The sequence below is a fragment of the Mesocricetus auratus genome, unplaced genomic scaffold (assembly GCF_017639785.1).
Source record: "Mesocricetus auratus isolate SY011 unplaced genomic scaffold, BCM_Maur_2.0 Super-Scaffold_100011, whole genome shotgun sequence".
Taxonomy (NCBI): Eukaryota; Metazoa; Chordata; class Mammalia; order Rodentia; family Cricetidae; genus Mesocricetus; species Mesocricetus auratus.
The window spans coordinates 44,890,300-44,911,595 of record NW_024429195.1 but is presented as its reverse complement, the minus strand read 5'-3'; the positions used below and the strand labels follow the sequence as shown (position 1 = coordinate 44,911,595).

Here is a 21,296-nt window from a genome sequence, read left to right as displayed (position 1 = left end):
AAAGTTCTGGACTTGCTGGAAGACCCAGCCTCAATGAATACACTGGAGAGGAATCAAGAAGACATACAATGTCAACCTTGGATCAACCCACTCAAAGGCACATATGTCCATGTGAATCCACACACAAATGCTGTGACGGGGGGGGGGGTAGAGGGGATGGGGGAGAAGATTTTTGTCTACATGGGGTTGGCTTGTGTCTCTGTGGGGAGTGTCTTAATTCAGTTAATTGGTAAGAAAAAAACCAGTCCACTGTGGGTGGCCCCATTCCCTAGGAAGTCATGAACTGTTAAAGAGTGGAGGTAGAGAGCCAGGCACGCCTTTAATCCTAGAGGCAGGCAGATCTCTGTGAGTTCGAGGCCAGTCTGGTTTACCAAGCAAATTTCAAGACAGTCTCCAAAACAATACCGAAAAACCCTGTCTCCAAAAACAAAAACAAAAACAAAAAAGAGCATATCACATTCACACAGCAATAAAGCAGAACTGTAAACAGAAATAAATACATGCTAAGTTGGGTTGTCACAGTAAAAGAAATGAAGCCAGAACACACAGGAACACATACACCTGTGCATACCATGCACACATACACATGCCAAAAAAATAATAATTGGGGCAACTACCCATTACCTACGGACCCCCCCCTCTGCCACCAACTTGCTTTATCTCCATTTTCTCTTTCAATTCCTCGTTCTTCTTCTATATAGGGTCATGAGTCAAGAGCAGAACAATGGGGCTGAGGAACTGGCTGGGAAGTATCTAGTTGCATGTCTGTTAAATTAAAAGTACAACTGGATCTTTGTTCACCTATTATGGACCTTTCTGAGCAATGGTTTGCAGTTCTGCATAATAGTGATAAATTATCCTACCCTTTGGGCTTGTCGTTAATATACATTAAAGTCTATTGTAAGTGATTAAATGTTATACACATGCTAATTATTAAAACAGAAGCTGAACTAGGAGCACATAGTTTTATCTGGCTATAGGTTTCTTTCCTCCCCTAGAGCCTATTCTTCCTGTAACTACTTGAGTCTTTTAAACAGGAGATGGTTATAATGGATAAACGACTAAGAGAAGCCTATAGGACTGTGTAGACAGAGGGGTGAATAGCCGGATCTTCAACGCTTGATGCTCAGAAGTATGAGCCTTAGTTCTAATGGCTGAGCTATCACTCCAGCCCCAAAGAAGGGGATATGTGTACACTAGCCTGCAGGCCTCTGTGGTGACATACGAAGGGCATGTGGATGTCTGTGTGATTCTGAGACAAATTTGCAAACCACCAAGAGTATGGAACCTACCTGTGATCTCGCTGGCCATGTTCTCCCAGAACCAACCCCCATCTTAATTAGCTACCTCCCACAGAGACTGTGAGAACTCTTATTAAGGTCACCTGACAGGAATCATACCCAGGACTGGCTGTCAGAGCTGAAGGGCCAACGCTAGAGGGGGCAGGAGGTGTAAGAGGTAGTACGGTGTGGGTTGTGGGTTTGAAACTCACCAGTCAGGAAGTGAGGCCGACAGACGGAAGGGCGGGCAGGGTTGAGGAGTTCTGGGGCACAGCAGAAGGGGCCTTCTGAAGTTTGGGGGCTTTGGGGTCATGGGCTTCAGGGCCAGAGCTGGTTGCTAGTCTGGCGAGGCAGGTCTATGTAACATGTATGCCCAGAGGCAGTTGGCTCTAGCCACAGTAAGAGCAGAAGTCAGACGACATGAGGTGGCCAAGCAGGCTCTAAGCCGGCTCAGGAAGCTGGCAGAGAGAGTGGGTGACCCTGATCTCCGAGATGGCATCCAGGCCTCACTGGACAACATACGAGGTAAGAGGCGCATCAATCCAGAACTTGGCTGTTTTGGGGGCAGCAGGGGACACAGAAAGGCTTAACAGTGTCATAACTGCTTGCTGTTGAAGCAGCCACTTCCTAGTTCTTAAGATGGAGCAGGACTCGGGAAGAGGACCTTTGGGGAGGATGGAAAAAGACGTGGAGGGGGCATTACTACTCCTCTGTCCAAAATCGCCTCTGAACAAAATACTAGTTGCCGGGCAGACCTTCTTGGCAGGAGAGTGAGTGGATAAGCGTTGGGAAAATAGACTGTAGCAGACCCATTAGATGGAATCCCCATCTGGGGAGTCCAGAACAGGAAACGGTCAGGGCCAGGAGGTTCTGGGACTTGATAATGTGTTCATTCCCAGAGCCCACTAAAGATCAGTGACCTCTCGTCCTCCACTGAGAGAAACATGCAGAAAGGCGGGGGGGGGGGTGTTTTGTGAGGTTCCTGAGCACACCACTAACCCTTAAAAGCCCACACTTCGCACAGCTGCAATGCTGCAGTACAAGATGTCCCCAGGACTTGCTCCAGTCCCTCTCCCCTGTGCACCCGCTCTTGTCTTCCCCGCACCTCCTCAGTGCCTTCCGCTCTACCTCCTTAGTGCCATTAGAGCAAGTGATGACAACACAGGGAGGAAGTGCTGTCATGGCAACACCATCCGCCACATCCTCCTTGCCCACTGTAGCCTTGGATCCTGTGGTGGGGCCCTGGCTAGCCTGTTCTCTATCTGCGAGGCCCACCACTGAGGAACTGGGGGACCTGTTAGATTCCATACGTCCATGGATGCCCAAGGACTCACAAACGCAGGCTTCCTTGCTTGTGAAGCGTGTCCCACAGATCGTCCATCATACCCTGATCATTCCAGTTATCAGTTCTCACCATTCCTAGCTGCTTCTCCAGGAAGGGAATGTCAAGTATAATATCTATCTATATATATGTATATATGTATATAATGTATATATATATTTTTTTCATCAAGGATGCCTCCTGACACTGAGGCACACTTTAGAGGAAGGATTGATTGATTTAGGCTTTTAGTGGGATAGTCCCACTCGCTTCCCCTAACTCTCTCTCTCTTCTCTTCCGAAGCTTAGCGTCACTGTCAGCTCCTCCGCGTCCTGTGTCTTCTCTGATCTCCTAAGTGATGAGACCTAGAGGAGCTGCCTAGGCAAGAACTCTAGATCCCACCTTTGTCTGAGGTAGAGTGGGGTTGGGACCAGGCAAAGAAACTTCCCTTAGTTCTAGAAAGGGGAATAGAGCGAGTGTGATGGGGATACACCAGTAATCCTGGGACCACAGACTCAGGAGAATGGAACAGGATTGGGAGGTCTAGGGCAGCCTGGATTACACAGTCAGTCCTAAACCAACCTCAGGCTCAACTATATTATGGGCAGTTACAAAAAAAAAAAAAGGTCTCAAAAGGAGGGTAAAGAGGGGAAATTGTTGAGGCAGAGCAGACCTTTTCTCCATATTGTTGTGTGTGGTGTGCTGCTGGGATGTCAGAGCCTAGGGCCTCCAAGCTCCCTACATGCCAAGCATGCTCTACCACTCCTCACCTCGGCCCAACACTCTTTTTTTTTTTTTTTTTTGAGACTGGGTTTGGATCCTGCTGTCTATCCTGGTCTTGAAGCCACAGTGTAGCCTGGGCTGGCCTTGAACTTTCAGCAATCCTCCTGCCTCAGCTTCCTCAAAAAGGTGCACCACTTCACCTGGCAAGGCTCTACTTTTCATAAGTAATTTGTTCTACTCTGAGTGAGACAGACTTCTGTTCCCGCGGAACATGAAGGGAAACTGAGAAACCCCTCCCCCCGATATTAAAAAGCTAACAATTCCCGCTTCTGCTCTCCTTCATGATAGACTAGAGTGTGTCTCCTTCCCGATGTGTCATCCTAGTTCTGAAGGGCACTCCCTAAGAACCCGTTGGCCTCCGATATCTGGGAGAGAGTGGGTATGGGCCTCTGGAGAACAAAGGGCTCCCAGCATCCCAACTCAGCCCCCAACCCTCACCCCCCACCAGGCCGAACACGCTGCTGGCTCTTGCCTCCAAGAGCCGCCCACGGCCCGCACTTATTATAGTCTCGGCTGCGTCAAGAGGGTGGAAAGCCAAACCTAAGGACCGCCGAGACTCTCCAGATCCCGGGCAGGGGTCTCCAAGGCTTCAGGGAGACTCTTCCTCCCAGCCCACCACCCTCCTCCATGGGAACTCAGCCTCTCTCTCGTGCACGGACCTAACTGTTCATGTTTCTCTGTCCCTCTGGAGGACAAAGCCTTGAACTCCAAAGCCCCTAAAGGGGTGGGGACATTATCGCAAATGGTGTCCATTCACTCTGACTCCCCCTTTAACCTGCTATAAGATCCAGACGGTAACACAGACCTCAAGAGCCTGAATGGAAACACCTAAGAGGCTGGCTCCCACTGCCTCAACCGAGGGGGTTCCTTGTGTCCAGGGAGTAAAATTCCCCTCAGGTACCGGGTAACCAGGGTACCGGGTAACCAGGTGTGAGAGTAGTGCCTTCACCAACCCAGCATCCCTTGATTGGTCCTCCACCCATCCTACACACTGATCCCTCCTCCCGGCTTATCCCCGCCACAGCTTCTGAGGCACTCTTGGAGCTACGGTTGCTATGGAGACTAGATGCATTTTGGAATAGGGGGGTGTCAATTGGTAGATGTATTTCTTCCACCTTGAGCTGGGGCCTTTGACTCACGCTGCAGCTTGGGCTCAGGAGTCTTCAAGTCTCTCCTCTAGAGGCATCCTCCCCCCACCCCACCCCACCCCCGACTAAGTTCCTTGTTTGTCCCCATCCCAGGGGAACACTTTCCAAGTTCACTTTGGGACAATCAGTCCAAGTCACAGCGCCGTGACTTGGGAGTGGTGGTAGAAGAGGGGGCTGGGTGATGGGAAAGGGAACTCATCCAGGTACCCCGAGAAAGGAAAGGGGTCCAGGGGAAGAATGTCAGGGCTCACATTCCTATTTCAGTTCCCCAGAACTGACAGAGACCAAAAGAGTTCTGTTTTCTGCACCTGTCCAGTGTTTGACCTTTGTCCCTAAATGTCACACTCCACATTCGTGTTCCCTAACCTTGGTGGGAGAAAAGAGGGGGCCAGGTAGTTGGCAGAGGTGAATCCAAGTCCCAGGAAATCCAGTCCAGGTTTTGGAAGGGAAATCCAGTCCTGGATTTTGTACCGCCCTAGCAGACAGCGGTGCTGGCGGAGGGGGGGGATATGGGGTGGGGGGGCCCGCGGGCCGCCTCCTCCTCAATGTGAGGGGAGCGCCCGGACACAACGCGCATCCGGACCGAGCCGATCCCGGGCGAGGCCCCCCGGACTCTTCGCCAGGATCCACGCCCCTCCCCTCCCAGACCCCAGACCCGTGGGTTCCTACCCTTCCCGTCCCCCTCTTTCCTCCCCCACCGCCTCCAATATCTCCATCCCTAGCATCCTCCCCGTGCTCCTGCGAATCCCCGGCACAGACAGCCCCACTAGTCTCCTATCCTCAAGACCCCCCTCTCCTACTGCATCCGCGGCCTCTGTCCATTGAGTCCGCATTCCCGCCCCTGCCTTCCCCGTACCTCTCCCCCAGCCCCCTGTCCCCTTCTCTGCCCCCTTTTCCTTCTTCTCCATTTGCCCCCACTACTGTCCTCCCCACCCTCCTCCGCCCATCTCGGCGCCCCCACCCAGGCCGGGGTGCACGGTCCGGCGCGCCTCCCTGGAGCAGCACCAAGGTCCCGGGGCTCCAAGGGGGTGGGGGCGCAGGGCGGGGAGCATGGGGAGGGGGCGCCCCATGTGATGGGAGGGGGGGCGCAAGAGGAGGCGGCGGAGGCGGCGGCGACAGCGGAGCCGGGCTGGGGGCTCAGCGGGGTCCGGGGGCTGGGGGCAGCGAGCAGGGCGGCCCCATGGCCGGGCCCCCCTGAGGCAGTCCCGGGGAGTCCCCTCCCCTCCCCAGCTCGGGGGTCTCCGGGCCCCATGAGCCGGGGCGCGGGCGCGCTTCAGCGCCGGACAACGACCTACCTCATCTCGCTGACCCTGGTCAAGCTCGAGTCGGTACCTCCGCCGCCGCCTTCTCCGTCTGCAGCCGCGGCCGGCGCCCACGGGGCCAGAGGCTCCGAGCCCCGAGATCCTGGCAGCCCCCGAGGCGCGGAGGAACCCGGCAAGAAGCGGCACGAGCGTCTCTTCCACCGGCAGGATGCGCTGTGGATCAGCACCAGCAGCGCGGGCGCCGGGGGCGCGGAGCCCCCCACGCTGTCCCCGGCTCCGGCCAGTCCCGCCCGCCCGGTCTCGCCGGCTCCGGGCCGCCGACTGTCCCTCTGGGCCGCCCCTCCGGGACCCTCGCTCTCCGGGGGGCTGAGCCCGGACTCCAAACCGGGGGGCGCCCCCTCTTCCTCCCGACGCCCTCTACTCAGCAGCCCCAGCTGGGGGGGTCCGGAACCTGAAGGCCGGACGGGAGGCGGCGTCCCGGGCTCGTCCTCCCCGCATCCTGGCACCGGTAGCCGAAGGCTCAAGGTGGCGCCTCCTCCACCCGCTCCCAAGCCTTTCAAGACCGTGACCACTAGTGGATCCAAAGCCGGCGGGGGCAAGGGCGCGGGTAGCCGCCTGTCATGGCCCGAAAGCGAGGGCAAGCCCAGGGTCAAGGGGTCAAAGAGCAGCGCCGGGACTGGAGCTTCTGCCACTGCGACCGGCGGGGGAGGGGGCGCTGCAGTCACGACCTCTGGTGGGGTCGGGGCTGGGCCTGGAGCAAGAGGGAAGCTGTCCCCTCGGAAAGGCAAGAGTAAGACCTTGGACAATAGTGACTTGCACCCAGGACCCACTGCCGGCTCTCCTCCGCTCACCGTGCCGGCAACCCCAGTTCCAGCTACGTGTGTCACCACCGCCTCCATGCAGCCCCTGGGGCCTGCACCCCCAATCACTCTGGAGCCACCAGCTCCAGGGTTGAAAAGGGGCCGGGAGGGCGGCCGAGCGTCCACTCGTGACCGCAAGATGCTCAAGTTTATCAGCGGTATCTTCACCAAGAGCACAGGGGGGCCTCCTGGCCCCGGTCCCCTTCCCGGACCCCCAGGCTTGTCTTCCAGCAGCGGGTCCAGGGAGCTGCTGGGCGCAGAGCTCCGCGCCTCCCCTAGTGAGTAGGGAGGGTCAGGGCCGGAGACGCCTGAACGCTTATTTGGGGGTGGGGGAACGCTGTGCAAGACCGAGGGACGCTTTTCTCTTGGGTGGATGGAGGAGCTAGGCTGGCTCCTCGACCCAGGGTTGGGGCAAGGTCTAGGAAGAGGTCCTGAAGCGGCGAGACGTGGTGACAGGAGTGTTCTTGGTGCCTCCTGGCCTTGGTTGATGCTTACCGTAGGAAATCATCCCACAGAAGCCTCAGACCCCAAGTTCAGCCCTGGTTGGCGTCTAGAAGCCAGGCGATAGGAACTTGGCCTTGTGTGAGGGACACTGGAGGGGCAGGGGCTGTGGAAGGCTCAGTTTCCCCTGAGGAATTGGCACAGGTGGTGTGGCAGTGACCTTGCAGCCTGTTCCTCGCCACAGACAGGTTTCCAGAGTTGAGAGCCGGCTGGTGGTTTTTCCCTGCACTGTGAAGGTGGATTGGGCGGTTCTTGAGTGAGCGGGGGCTGGAACGAGCAGATTTAAATGTGAAGAGGGGCAGATAGGAAGCCTGGCTTCCCGCACTACCCACCCCCGCCCCACAGCGGCTTCGAAACCCGCTCGGGCTGACCCCGGAGTGAGTCAGGGGGCGGAACTGCTGTAAAGACAATTCTTAGCCAGGGAGACTTGGGAAGCCATACAGGGAGGTAGCTTTATTTATTTAATTTTTAGTTTTTTTTCTCTCCTCCCGAGGGGTGCTTTTATTATTATTTTCTAACTGGTAGAGACAGGCGCGCGGGGGTGGGGGGTGGGTAGCGACCCACGACTCGGTTCCGCTCACATTCCCTGGAGGGGAGGCGTGTCTGGAAGCGGGGGCGGCCCCGGGGGTTTGGCTCCTGACGGGTGGGAGCAGATGGCTCCGGATCCCCGAGTTCCCGCCGCAGCTGCGGCGCCCCGGGAACGTCCGGCCAGTGTCAGGCGCGGGGGCTGGACCCGGCGGGCGGGCGCAAGGACAGTTTTTCTCCCCCGGCCTGTGATGTCTCTCTGCCTGGGGACGGAAGCCTTACCCCCCACGGTTCTTTTGGAGATCAAGGCAGGGGGAAAATCCAAGTTCTGTCCCCCTTGAGCGATGGACAGGAGTTAGAACTACCTGTGCCACTGACCTTGGAAAAGGGCAGGAAAGCCCTCTCCTCATCTTGGCGCCTGTGAAACGGAGACTGAGGAAGACCCACTCCGTTCTGGGACTCAGGCCTTTCCTCATGGATCTGCCCTGAGAATGTCGGGGGGGGTGTCCTCTATTCTCTGTGGTGGGAGGAGAATCATTACTAGTAAAGTCCTCCCAATCAGGTCTGGGACAAGGGCCCACGTTTGAGGATGTGTTTTAAGGGAGATGCCAGCTGAAGTATTTTCGTCTTGCTAGCCCTGTTGCTAAGCAACCACTGAGCGGTGGCAACAGCTGTGGAGAGAGTGGCTGGGATGAGAGAACTAGGGACCACTCTCCAGTGCAGGCAGGATCTGGGGGGTCAGGTGAACTCCTCAGAGAAGAGTGGCTGGCGGCTGGGAGTCCTCCTGGGCCACATCCCCCTTCTAACTGCACTTTTCCCTTTGCAGAGGCTGTGGTCAATAGCCAGGAATGGACTTTGAGCCGTTCGATTCCCGAACTGCGCCTGGTATGTAACCCAGGCCTGTGACTTGCAGGCAGGGTTTGGTACCTCCCGCAGGCATGCCCCATTCTCTCCCTTCACCAAGAACTCTCTGAGTTTAGCATCCTAGCAGTACTGAGGGATTACCCAGTACATCCTCTCAACTTGAATCTTCCTTCTCTTTCTGTTTGTCCAGACTCCCCATTTCTAGTATTTTCCCTAACATTTTATTTATTTAATGTATATATGAGTGCTGTGTTTGCTTGTACACCTTTAAGCCAAAAGAGGGTATCAGATCCTACTATAGATGGTTGTGAGCCACTGTGTGCTTGCTGGGAATCGAACTCAGGACCTCTGGAAGAGCAGTCAGTGCTCTTTAACGTTGAGGCATCTCCTCAGCCCTGAATTCTTTTTTAACTCTTGGTGTTCTGTTGCTTAGAATGGGGTAAAACTTTCAAGTAACACCTACTACACACACATAGGTTTGATGTGCTTACTAAATCACATAAACACACAGAGTGGGAAATGGGCATTGCTTAGTTTGTGGTCTATTTCAGTTTTGGTATCATTTTCTTTTTCATCTGGTGTTTCAAGACAGGGTTTCTCTGTTTAGTGTTGGTTGTCCTGGAACTAGCTCTGTAGCCCAGGTTGGCATCGAACTCACAGAGATCTGCCTGCCTCTGCCTCCTGAGTGCTGGGATTAAAGGCATGTTCCTCCACCACCCAGCTGGGATTATTTCTTACCATACCACGCCCTGCTCTTCCAAGCTGACTGGGGGTTCTCTTGGGTGTCTTGACATCGCCAGTCCCTGTGGATCCTCTAGCATGAGCAGACCCAGCATCTTGCCCTACATCTCTCCTTTAGGGTGTGCTGGGCGATGTCAGGAGTGGGAGGTCGTCCCTCATCCACAGATTCCTCACGGGTTCATACCAGGTGCTGGAGAAGACCGAGAGTGAGTTCTCAGGGGCCACAGTAAGATAAGCCTGGGGGCCACGGAACCACCAGTAAGATCAGTGCCCGGGAAGACAACAAGACGTGACTCGAGGCACAAGACCCATAGTTCAGGAAGTGTGGGAAGGTTTGGTGACCTGGCACCTCTGACCTATTAAACTTTTCATCTCTTCCGGACAGGTGAGCAGTACAAGAAAGAAATGTTGGTGGATGGGCAGACTCATCTGGTCCTGATCCGAGAGGAAGCGGGGGCACCAGATGCCAAGGTGAGGAATGGAGGCCGTGCCAATAGGAAGCTGGTTAGGTTGGTATCGGACATGGAGGCATTCCCTGTCTGGTTGGACACCATCAGAATGGTACCCGGAGCGGGTGGGGCCTGTATGACCCTGTGTTTGCCTTCTCATCCCCTGCAAGTTCTCAGGCTGGGCAGACGCTGTGATCTTCGTCTTCAGCCTGGAGGATGAGAGCAGCTTCCAGGCTGTGAGCCGTCTCCATGGGCAGCTGAGCTCCCTTCGGGGGGAAGGACGAGGAGGTCTGGCCCTGGCTCTGGTTGGGACCCAAGGTAAGGAGGGGACAGATATGGGAGCCTTGCTTTTAGGGGAGGGTGAAGGGTGCCTGTAAGTATTCCCCACCATGGCTGATAATTTGGCAAGGTGTCGAACTGGCTATTTAGATTCCAGCAACCCTCTAGAGGGAGCCTGATGTCCAAATAAGGAAATAATAAAGCAAACAAACTTCCCAAGGTCTCAGCAGAGCAAAGAAGACAGCCTGGGAGGAAAGGACAGCTGTAATGACCATCTCTGGAGATGTTGTCCACCTTGTGTTCACCCTGCCATTTCTGACACCACTGCCGTGGGACACACAGAAAATGTCAAGTCCTAGTGCAGATAGAAAGCCTTCCCCTTCAGCTGGGTCAGGCTGACACTGTTACAAAGGAATTTCTGTACAAACAAAGAGACAAGGAGATACTGGAGAAATAAGGAGCACAGAGGCACTCAGACTGTATCATGACAGGAGGAACATTGTCACTACCGTCTCTGTCCAGCTGGCAGGACACTGTGACTGATGGCACATGCTGCTGCAGGTGCAAGCCTCCACCTGTGGAGCAAGCAGGCCACCTGTTACTTCAGGCATTCAACTGTTCCCTACTTCCCAGGTCAGGTGTCCTGTCACTTGGGTCTCAGGTTCAGTGATTTTTCAGGGTTTTTGTCACCTGTGAATCTCAGCCATTGTCAGGAACCTCCACTCAACCTTAGGAGTGTGGACTGAAAACACAGACTGACAGATACACACAGAGACAGACAGAAAGACACACACAGAGGGACAGACATACACAAAGACAGACACACAGAAAGACACACACATGCAAAGACACTGAGAGACAGACAGAAAGACACACACACAAACACATGTAAAGACAGACACACAGAAAGACATATACACACAGAGACAGACACACAGACACAGTGACAGACAGACTTAACTGGGCTCAGTACTCACAAGGGGGTTAATCCACTTAACAGTCCACTTGAGGACAGATGTTCTCCCACACTCTAACTTCAGGATGTCTAGCCTGGGCTCCAAACACATGGTAAAGGGAATCGTGAGCCCTGGAGGAAGGGCACCTGGTCAGTCCTGCCCCTTTCCTGTCCCCGCAGACAGGATCAGTGCTTCCTCTCCTCGAGTGGTGGGCGATGCTAGAGCTAGGGCCCTGTGCACAGAAATGAAACGGTGCAGCTACTATGAGACCTGCGCAACTTACGGGCTCAACGTGGACCGGGTCTTCCAGGAGGGTGAGTGCGGCCGTCCCCAGCATGCCACAGTGCAAAGCCAGAGGTCCTACGACATTAGAGGCCCAGCATCCAGTTCTGTGCTTCCCAGTGACAGGAAAAAGGGCCTCTGGGAGGGAGGAGGGGTCTGGGAAAGAGCCTATAGAAGGTTTGGTTAACTCACAGATTCTCTGTGGGTCTGCGGATCCTGCCATAGATGGCATGGGGGCGCTAGTGACAAGGAAGCAGGGGTTTCTCAGAATAGGGCATGGGAAAGTGGCTTGGGTATCTTTCCTGCTCATGACTCCTCCATGTCCCCTCCCTTCCAGTGGCCCAGAAGGTGGTGACTTTGCGCAAACAGCAGCAACTCCTGGCTGCCTGCAAGTCCCTGCCCAGCTCACCAAGCCATTCAGCCGCTTCTACTCCTGTAGCCGGACAGGTGAGTCTAGGTGTCAGAGGCTGATGTCAGATTCAGAAGGGAGGAAATGAGTGGCATTAGGCGGCAACATTGAGGCGGGGCAGCGGTGGCGCATGACATTAATCCCAGCACTCTGGAGGCGGGTGGATCTCTGTGAGTTTGAGGCCAGCCTGGTGTACAGAGTGATCCAGGACAGCCAGAGCTACACAAGAAAAGGGAAAAAAAGAAGGAAAGTAATATGGAACTGACAATCAGCCAGGCATGGGTGCCATTTGCAGTGTGTATGCAGTGTGTATGCAGTATATCTAAGCAAGTAGCCCTCCCCCGCTCAGGTAGTCTGCACTGTTGCACAGCAGTCAGTCTTCACAAAACTTGCAGTAGGGTGACAGCACTAGGGAAGATTCTGAGTGGCCGATGGCCGTGAGTGAATAGCAGTGACAGTAGGGCATGTCTCACGCTGGATGTCAGTTTAGCTAAACTCTGCGACTCCTCTGTGTGCCTTCAGGCTAGTAATGGGGGCCACACTAGCGACTACTCTTCTTCCCTCCCGTCCTCACCCAATGTTGGACACCGAGAGCTCCGAGCTGAGGCAGCCGCTGTGGCTGGCTTGAGCACCCCAGGGTCCCTACACCGAGCAGCCAAGCGAAGGACCAGCCTTTTCGCGGTATTGGACACGCCCCTTTTCCTCCTGTCCCGTTGCCTGCCTGTCATTCTTAGTCTCTGTTGGCTCTTGATATTTCTTTTCACGGTTTCCCATCACTGTTTCCTACCCACCCTCCGGCTAATTCCGATAATGGTTCCAGAACCGTCGGGGCAGCGACTCTGAGAAGCGGAGCTTAGACAGTCGGGGAGAGACAACGGGGAGTGGGCGAGCCATCCCCATTAAACAGGTAAGGTCGGGGCTTAGGAGCTGAAGATGGGTCTGAAGCCGCTGTTCTCAGCCGGCTTTTCTCCCATACATCTTCCTGTTCTTTCTTCCAGAGCTTCTTGTTAAAGAGAAGCGGCAATTCCTTGAACAAGGAGTGGAAGAAGAAATATGTCACTCTTTCTAGTAATGGCTTCCTGCTCTACCACCCCAGCATTAATGTGAGTAGCTGAGATGGGCCACACTGGTAAACCTGGGACATCTCGGACAAGTCCTGGCATCCTTTCTGAGGAGCTTTAACCCTGCTCTCATAGGCTTGTCTGTGCTGGGGATAGGGAGGTGAATTCCTTGCCCCAGGAACTTGGAGTCTAGTGGGAGAGTGCCATGGCCAGGCCTGTCCCCAGCCTGCTGTTGAGAGCACTTCCAGGCCAAGTCTGGCAGGTTTATTTCTACAAGCTCTTCTTAGTGCAGTCAGCTCTCAGGGCCCCTTTGTATCCTGTTCTTACTGCCTACTCCTCAGCAGCCCCAAAGATGGGAGAGCCCACACACACTCTCTCAACCCTGTACCTCTACAGGATTACATCCACAGTACGCACGGCAAAGAGATGGACTTGCTACGAACAACTGTCAAAGTCCCAGGCAAGCGGCCCCCAAGGGCTATCTCTGCTTTTGGCCCCTCAGCCAGCATCAACGGGTTAGTCAAGGACATGAGCACCGTTCAGATGGGTGAAGGCCCTGGTAAGTGGAGCCCATGACAAGTACGGTGTGAAGGAGATGAGGGGAGGGGAGGGGAGGGAAGAGGAAGGAGCTGATGCTACCCTGGCTGTGTGGGATGGGGGCTGATAAAGAAAGGGCTGGAGGGCCGGGCGTTGGTGGCACACGCCTTTAATCCCAGCACTCGGGAGGCAGAGGCAGGCGGATCTCTGTGAGTTCGAGGCCAGCCTGGTCTACAAGAGCGAGTTCCAGGACAGCCTCTAAAACCACAGAGAAACCCTGTCACGAAAAACCAAAGCAAACCAAAAATAAATAAATAAAAATGAAAGAAAGGGCTGGAGACAGGCGTACTGATGTCTCTCCCTCTCCTCCTCACAGAAGCCACTACTCCTATGCCAAGCCCCAGCCCCAGCCCCAGCTCCCTGCAACTTCCACCAGACCAGACATCCAAACACCTGCTGAAGCCAGACCGGAATTTGGCCCGGGCCCTCAGCACTGGTTAGTGGGACCACCCTCCATTGACTGGCTTCCACACCTAAATGGGATATGGGTGGGAAATAAAGTGGAGGCTTGGGCAGGGCAGTGGTGGCCCATGCCTTTAATCCCAGAACTCATCTCTGTGAGTTCAAGGCCAGCCTGGTCTACAAAGCTACACAGAGAAATCCTGCCTCGAGAAAAAAAAAGTGGAGTCTTGGATCAGGAACAAATTTACAAGAGAACACAAGTGATGTCTGCTGGGTGACTGGCACCACGCTCATATGCTGTGTCTGTCACAGCGGCGAAGATAACTACATTAGAGAAGTCTGCAGGCCTCAGTTCAGATTCCTATTTTGCCTTGCCACACGGGCAAGTTTACTTGACCTTTCCATGTCTCTGTGTCTACCCTACAGGACCTTTCTCCAAGGTTTAAATTAACAAACAGAGAACCTAGACCAGCACACAGTCAGCCATCAGTGTTTGAAATGTTTGGAAATTATATCTATATATTATACAGGCATATACACAAACAGGAAGTAACACTGTAATAAATGTTTCTTACAACAATTTATCAGGTCAAGATTATCACCCCCATTTTAGGGATGAAAAAACTGGGGCTCAGGGCTGGGGAGATGACTCAATGGTTAAGAGCACTGGCTGCTCTTCCAGGGGACCCGGGTTCAATTCCCAGCACCCACACGACAGCTCACAACCCTCTGTAACTCCAGTTCCCCTGGATCTGACACCTTCACACCAGTGCACACAAGATAAATTAATAAAAACAAAATTGGAGCTCAGGAAACAAATGAGTTTGCTTGAGGTTTCAAGGCCAGTCAGTTGCAGAGTCAAGAGCTGAGTACAGACCACACCTGATTCTAAACCCCTCGTCCGCCCACCTCCCCTAGTGATTAGGGGGAGCCTCTTGGACAGGGACAGCAGAGCAGGGGGGCGATGACACCCTAAAATGCCAATTAGTTCAGGGCAGGATACAAGCTATAAAGAAACCTGTGGGAGGGCAACTGAGGTCCTGTGTCCCCCTCCCTAAGACTGCACCCCATCCGGAGACCTGAGTCCCCTGAGTCGGGAGCCCCCACCTTCTCCCATGGTGAAGAAGCAGAGGAGGAAGAAACTGACCACACCGTCCAAGACCGAAGGCTCAACTGTGCAGGCTGAAGGTGAGGCTGTGGTGGGTGGTTCCACGCCCACTCCAGACCCTCATCCCAGGTATCTGAACCCCTGACCTAGCTCTTGCAGAGCAGGGTAAGCACAGGAACTGCCATCATCACCGCGGGCATGTACCCGAGTGGGGAAGAGGAAGGTCATCACCCAGCTACTGTCCCTTTCTTGTTCCCAGCCCCTGCCCTCAGAAGTCTGTAGCTCCCCCTCAAGTTCCTGCCCACGTGTGTACTTCCTATCCTATCTTCTGCACCCATATCTAGGACTGCAGCCCCTGAATTCAGTGTCCGGGTTGACTCCCCAGCCCTTCTCTCCATAACCTATGATTGGCAGGTTCTTCCAAGAGCCCTTGACTACTGATCTCTACACCTGCCCTCCCCCACCCCCACCCATCCAAACCCTACTCCAGCTTTACTGACTTGGGAGCCCCAGAGCCCTCATCCCAGCCTCTGACCCCTTTCCTACTGCTCACAAATTCTGACACCCTTCCCCTACAGAGACCAGGTTCTCTCCGGTCACAATACCTACTCCCCCCATCTGCCCCTGCCCCCTGCCAACCCGTTCTTTACCGGGTGCTCAGACCCGGGGTTCCAGATCTGCTGACTCTCATGGCTCTTGGCTTCCGCTCCACTCTGCTCCGGGGCCACTGACTGTAGTTCTGCTTTCTCTCCCCATCTGTCTGTCCTGCTTTGTCTCTGGCACTCTCTGTCACTGTCTCTTTCTCTCTCCATCTGCCTCTTCCTCTTCTCTCGGTCTCTCTCTGTTGTGCTTTCCACTCTGTCTCTGTCTCCTTCGCTTCGGGAAACCAGCCAAGCGCAAAATGTGGAAACTAAAATCCTTTGGTAGTTTAAGAAATATTTATAAAGCAGGTAACAAGCTCCGGGAGCCGGGAGGGGTTGCTAAGCTGGGGTGCAGAGGGGTGGGGGTGCCCTGCTTCTCCCTGCATGTGCTCGGGCTTCCTGCTGTTTCCCACCCTCTGCTCCCCTCCCCCACACTGTCCCACTCCTAGGGGCTCCAAGGACATCAGGGAGGAAGGGTTTGGGGGAAGGCGCCCGCTTGAACTCTGCCCCTCATGACCTCTCCCGTCCACCCACCCAGAGGAAAACTTTGAGTTCCTGATCGTGTCCAGCACTGGTCAGACGTGGCACTTTGAGGCAGCCAGCTTCGAGGAACGGGATGCCTGGGTTCAGGCCATTGAGAGTCAGATCCTGGCCAGTCTGCAGTGCTGTGAGAGCAGCAAGGTCAAGGTAAACGCCCAGAGACTGTTGATGGAGGCTAACCGGAGTGGCAGAGGGTCAGAGGTGCCGCCCTGACCTCACTTCTCTCTGCAGCTGCGCACTGACAGCCAGAGCGAAGCCGTGGCCATCCAGGCGATCCGAAACGCAAAGGGAAACTCTACCTGTGTGGACTGTGGAGCTCCCAGTGAGTGCAAGGGCCCTCCCTGCTGAGGGAACTGGGGAGCAGGACCCCAGACTGGGGAAGTTAGCTGGAGTCTGGTGAAAGGTGGACCGTCTTGTTGACATGCTGACCCTTAGGGCTGACCCTTACTGTTTCATCCCCTCCCAAGACCCCACGTGGGCCAGTCTGAATCTCGGTGCACTCATCTGCATCGAGTGTTCCGGCATCCACCGGAACCTGGGCACGCACCTGTCCCGCGTGCGCTCGCTCGACTTGGACGACTGGCCCCGGGAGCTGACCCTGGTCCTGACGGCTATTGGCAACGACACGGCCAACAGCGTGTGGGAGAGCGACACTCGGGGCCGTGCCAAGCCCACGCGGGACTCTTCGCGGTAAGAATAGAGGATCAGTGTGGATGGGGTACCGTTCCTGGGAAGTCCCGGTTAGAGATCCCCTACAACTTTTCCTCTTGGACCCTGGTACTGCAGGGAGGAACGTGAGTCGTGGGTTCGCGCCAAGTACGAGCAGCTGCTGTTCCTGGCGCCTCTGGGTACCACGGAGGAGCCGTTGGGCCGCCAGCTGTGGGCTGCTGTACAGGCCCAGGACGTGGCCACCGTTCTGCTGCTTCTGGCCCACGCGCGACACGGGCCACTCGACACCAGCGTGGAGGACCCGCAGCTCCGCTCGCCGCTGCACTTGGCGGCCGAGCTTGCCCACGTTGTCATCACGCAACTGCTGTTGTGGGTACGTGAGCAGAGACGTGGGGAAAGGGAGCCCGGAGGTGGGCTTGGAGGTGTAGTAGAGAGGGAGGTGTTCGGGTGGAGGGTCCCCTGGATGGCGCTTGGTCACATGGCCTTTTCCTCCCGGCAGTACGGTGCGGACGTGGCGGCCCGTGATGCGCAGGGCCGCACGGCACTGTTCTACGCCCGCCAGGCTGGCAGCCAGCTGTGTGCTGACATCCTCCTCCAGCACGGCTGCCCGGGGGAGGGCGGCAGCACAGCCACCACACCGAGTGCGGCCACCACCCCCAGCATTACCGCCACGCCCAGCCCGAGACGCCGGAGCAGCGCTGCCAGCTTGGGTCGCGTGGACGCCACGATCGCGCTGGTATAGTTGCCCAGCACCGGGAGAGACACCCCCCCCACCCCCGCGCGGGCCGGGCACGACCACACCGGGTGGACCGCTGGACAGATGCACCCATTCACCTCTCCAGTCTGCACCCCGTCCCACGGGAGCACTTCCTACCCCCACGAGGGCACAGCCCCCACATGCCTCCCAGGAGACACAAACTCACCTTCCTCCCCCCAGCGAGGCATGGAGACCCTAGCTCAACACGCCCCTACTCCATTGTTTCCACACTTGGATTGCTCTGGGTCTGTGTACCTGCTGTCCTTACAGCTACAGCTCCAGGGCGCTCGGACTTGCGGGCTCGTGCCCCCTAGGGGCGGGTAAAAGATCCGGTCCTGCCTGCGTTCTACAATCTGGTGGCTGGAGCCCAAACCCAGGCTGGCTCCTGGGGCAACGCCACGCCAAAGGGAGGGATCAGTAGGTAGAGGACTAGCCCTGGGACTTGGGACCAATATGGGGACGCCACCCCTTCCATGCTGATCTCACTGCCCAGCGAGGGGGAAGGGCAGCGAGGGGCAGGACCCCTGCTGCCCATGGAGGTGGAGGGGTCCCCAACCCTTTCTGTGAAAGGGACCGTGAAGAGTGGAAACCAGATATCCCCCTCTACCTATCTATAGATGGAAGCTCAAGAGCCCGGGGAGCCGAGAGCCTGGGTCCTTCCCCTTACAATCTTGGGGTGGGGGCGAAGGATTGGAATAGGAGGGGACTAGAGAGGGGCCTTGTAATTTATTGCTTTGTTCCCCAACATGGGGATGGGGTGGGTAGGGGCGAGGGGAGGGCATTTCAGGGTAGGGGAAGCCAAGGGTGGGCAGGGGTGGGGTGGGGTGGGGGTGCTCTCGGGTTGTGTCTGTGACCGTGACTGCGTACCTGTGACTGTGCAGCGCCCGTGGTGATCTGGGGTAGGGGGCACCCCTATAATGGGACCCCTCCCCCACAATCCTTTCTGTCCAGCCCCTCTCTCGCTGGAGCAGCTCCAGATCTGTTTCTCTATCCTTTGCTCCCTCCCAGCCAGGGCTGAGGGGGTGTGCAGTGGCTGGGAAGGTGTTAAGGTCCTGGCCCCATCCCCAGAAAGGGGGAGTGGAATGGACACACCTTGCCCAACCCTGCCGTCTTTAGTCAACCCAGGCTCTGGGCCGTCTGTGTCAGTGGTTTCCGGTCTTTTTTTTTTTTTCCTGGCTAAAATATTTTGCAAAAGACCAGGTAATCGGGGAATGGAGTGAGGAGGGGGCAAGGGTTGCCCCCCTCACCTCCAAAGCAGGTGATGTGAATCTTAACAGCAATTAAAGAGGAAGTGATTTTGTCTAAGGGGTGAGCTGCTGGTCTGTTATTGAAGAGGCAGATGAGGGTACGGTCTTGGTGGACATTGGGGGGCTGGAGACGGAAGGGCCATGCAGCAGTCCCACGGGCTCAGAGGTAGTCTTCAGCTTTGTACAACAACCCTGGGTTTGTGAGGTCAGAGCAACAGTGAGGGTCCACGAGCGGTCAGAGCAACAGTGAGGGTCCACGAGTGGACATCGGATGCGCGATTGGTGCCAGACTTGGCAAAGAGTTGGAGCGTGGTGCGTGGAGAAACAGACAGGCCTGGGAGTTGAGGGTTGAAAAGATTGGGCTGTTTGGGTTCAAGAGTGAGATTTAGTTTTGAAACCTGCCCTGCTGTTCCCTAGCTAGAGCAAGTGACCTCAGAGATGTATGTTGAGAGGGTACCTGTAAGTGCCGTGATCCTGGAGAAGGTGCTGCCCCAGGCTAGCCTAGGCAACAGAGCTAATAGGGAGTGCTAGGGACTGCAGAGGTGAGAGGTTTTCCAGCCATGTGCATTCCCTGGTGTCTGCAAGATCCGTGCCGGCTGATGTAGGAATTTGCCCATTTTTTTTTTTTTTTTTTTTTTTTTGGTTTTTCGAGACAGGGTTTCTCTGTGGCTTTGGAGGCTGTCCTGGAACTCGCTCTGTAGTCCAGGCTGGTCTCGAACTTACAGAGATCCGCCTGCCTCTGCCTCCCGAGTGCTGGGATTAAAGGTGTGTGCCACCAATGCCCAGCTTTGCCCACTTTTATTATGGGGTCCCTTCAGTTCATGGTTGCCTAGCCACAGTACCACAGCTGATTGAGTAGTCAACCCTGCTTTTTGTGTGTGTAGGAGCTATAAGCATCAGGCCTGGTAAAGGCTAGGCAGGCCAGTAGCTAATACAGGTCGGGCCCCCACGTGTTGCCTGTCTTAAGGAGTCAGCTGGTGGTACTGGTGTCTTTGGGTACAGTTGTTTCTAACCTCTGGTGTCTTCTAAAGTTTTCATCTGTAGATGTGTCAGGGAACTGACAGGGTCTGGTTGTAGCCCTGGAGGCTGTTCTGTGGAGCCCCAGACTGGGTAATCACCTCATACATCAGCATGACCCAGGGAGGCGTGGACTTGAGGGCAGGAACAGGCACAGATGGAGTTGTGTGGTCTGGACAAAGACAGGAAGATTGGCAGGTGTGCTGCTGCATATAGACCCTTGGTCTCCTTTCATCTCCACTGGCCTTCCTCATAGCAAAAACCGGACATGACACCCTTCCTCAGAAGCTCAGGGCGTTAGCTATGGGAGGAACAAAGACCCTGGACAGAATAAAGTCACTTGTCAAGGGATCCTCAGGCCACTGAAAAATGGTCAGGATGTCGGCAAACTCTACTGCCAAGTAATTGACTTCTTTTAACAGGTTACTTTAGTCTTGTGGGATGAGAGAGAGATGGAGTGACAAATCTCCAAGCTCTCCAGGCTGTGGCAGAAGGGGAGGGCACCCCTGGATGGGTACAGGCTGCTGCTCCTCCTCCTATATCCACCCGTGCTTTCTGGATGCCACACACATGCTGTTCTATTACTTTTGTTTGCCTTAGCACAGCTGAGACTGACTGATCAACCTTCATTGGACCTCTGCCAAAAGAAAGAAAAAGGGACCTTATTGAAAGTTCAAATTGACTCAATGCAGTGAGGGTTCAGGGTTTTCTGATCAAGCTGAAGCACCAAAGATACCCTGCCCAGCTTCTAACTTACCAGCCCAAGGGTGTCTCCTGGAACCGGGCAGCAGCTTTTAGGGTTCTCTAAGTTTTTCTCCATGTCTTCATCCCTTCAGAGTTCAGATGCTGGTTTTTAAGTTTTTAGTGTCTTGTACAAAGACTATAATACCACCCCCATCCTCATTACTGCCCCCTGGAGGCCAGTGCCTGGTCAGCAATGGAAGGGAAATCACTTAAGCCTCCATGACCTAGTGCCCTGCAGGTGGCCACTCTCAAGACAGCCCCCAAGTTCTCACACATCTGTAGCATCTGTCCCCTTGAAAGATCCACAGGGATGTGGGAAGTCGGACTTGTCTGTATTTCAAAACAATTTAAATATAACACCCACAATCAGTGCTTATCCACATTCAGCAAGAAGAGGGCCAGCCCCATGAGTTCCTTCAATATCAGAGCTCTCCCTTTTCTGGAGATGGCATAGCATGTCTTCAGTCTCTTTCCTATCGAGAGCTCCCTATGTCTCCAGCAGGAGTTATATACCTCCCAGCTGGGAAACCAAAGGAGCGACTTTACCTTTGTTGTCCTGAGGGTCTTCTACCCTGGGAGAGAAAATGGAGCTGTCCTTGGCAATTAGGAAGAGATGTAGATACCAGGCCACCTGTCTGCAGTGCCTAGCATGGAGGCGGCAACCCTGTCATAGTTGTAGGTGGGGTTTTCCAGGGAACGGTGAAGACCAGGGGCAGGGATCAGGGCTGGCTGCCAAGTGGAATCAGGAGCCTGCTACAGTGGGGAAGATGCCCTGTGGGCATGGAAGTCTGTGCAGTACACATTTGGGGTTTCAGGGTGTAAGAGCGGAGGACTGCGAAGAGTGGAGCAACTG

General features: G+C 55.2%; 1 protein-coding gene across 4 annotated transcripts; it reads left to right on the top strand.

The window, feature by feature from the left end:
* Nucleotides 1-1,606: 1,606 nt before the first annotated feature.
* On the top strand, nt 1,607-17,665 carry Agap2 (ArfGAP with GTPase domain, ankyrin repeat and PH domain 2). Of its 4 annotated transcripts, none has more exons than XM_021232798.2 (19): nt 1,614-1,805; nt 8,507-8,565; nt 9,404-9,491; nt 9,671-9,756; nt 9,905-10,052; nt 11,149-11,283; nt 11,589-11,698; nt 12,183-12,341; nt 12,481-12,567; nt 12,659-12,763; nt 13,118-13,280; nt 13,635-13,754; nt 14,780-14,908; nt 15,719-15,778; nt 16,008-16,156; nt 16,241-16,331; nt 16,477-16,699; nt 16,796-17,051; nt 17,178-17,665. In XM_021232798.2, exons 1-19 carry the CDS (start codon nt 1,646-1,648, stop codon nt 17,418-17,420), a joined length of 2,571 nt encoding a protein of 856 aa, XP_021088457.1. In that variant the 5' UTR covers nt 1,614-1,645; the 3' UTR covers nt 17,421-17,665. The 4 variants fall into 4 exon arrangements, with proteins under 4 accessions (XP_021088458.1, XP_021088457.1, XP_005079833.2 ...); XM_005079774.4 differs by lacking the exon at nt 1,614-1,805 and adding an exon at nt 5,678-6,932; XM_021232799.2 differs by lacking the exon at nt 15,719-15,778 and having other exon boundaries at nt 1,607-1,805.
* The last annotated feature ends 3,631 nt before the right edge of the window (nt 17,666-21,296 follow it).

Excerpts from the sequence above, each read along its gene's own strand:
- Agap2 (XM_005079774.4), top strand. The coding sequence starts at position 5,783 with ATGAGCCGGGGCGCGGGCGCGCTTCAGCGCCGGACAACGACCTACCTC. Across the intron at positions 14,909-15,718 it reads CTCAACTGTGCAGGCTGAAG|CCAAGCGCAAAATGTGGAAA; the intron begins GTGAGGCTGTGG and ends TCGGGAAACCAG. Across the intron at positions 15,779-16,007 it reads AAGAAATATTTATAAAGCAG|AGGAAAACTTTGAGTTCCTG; the intron begins GTAACAAGCTCC and ends CCACCCACCCAG.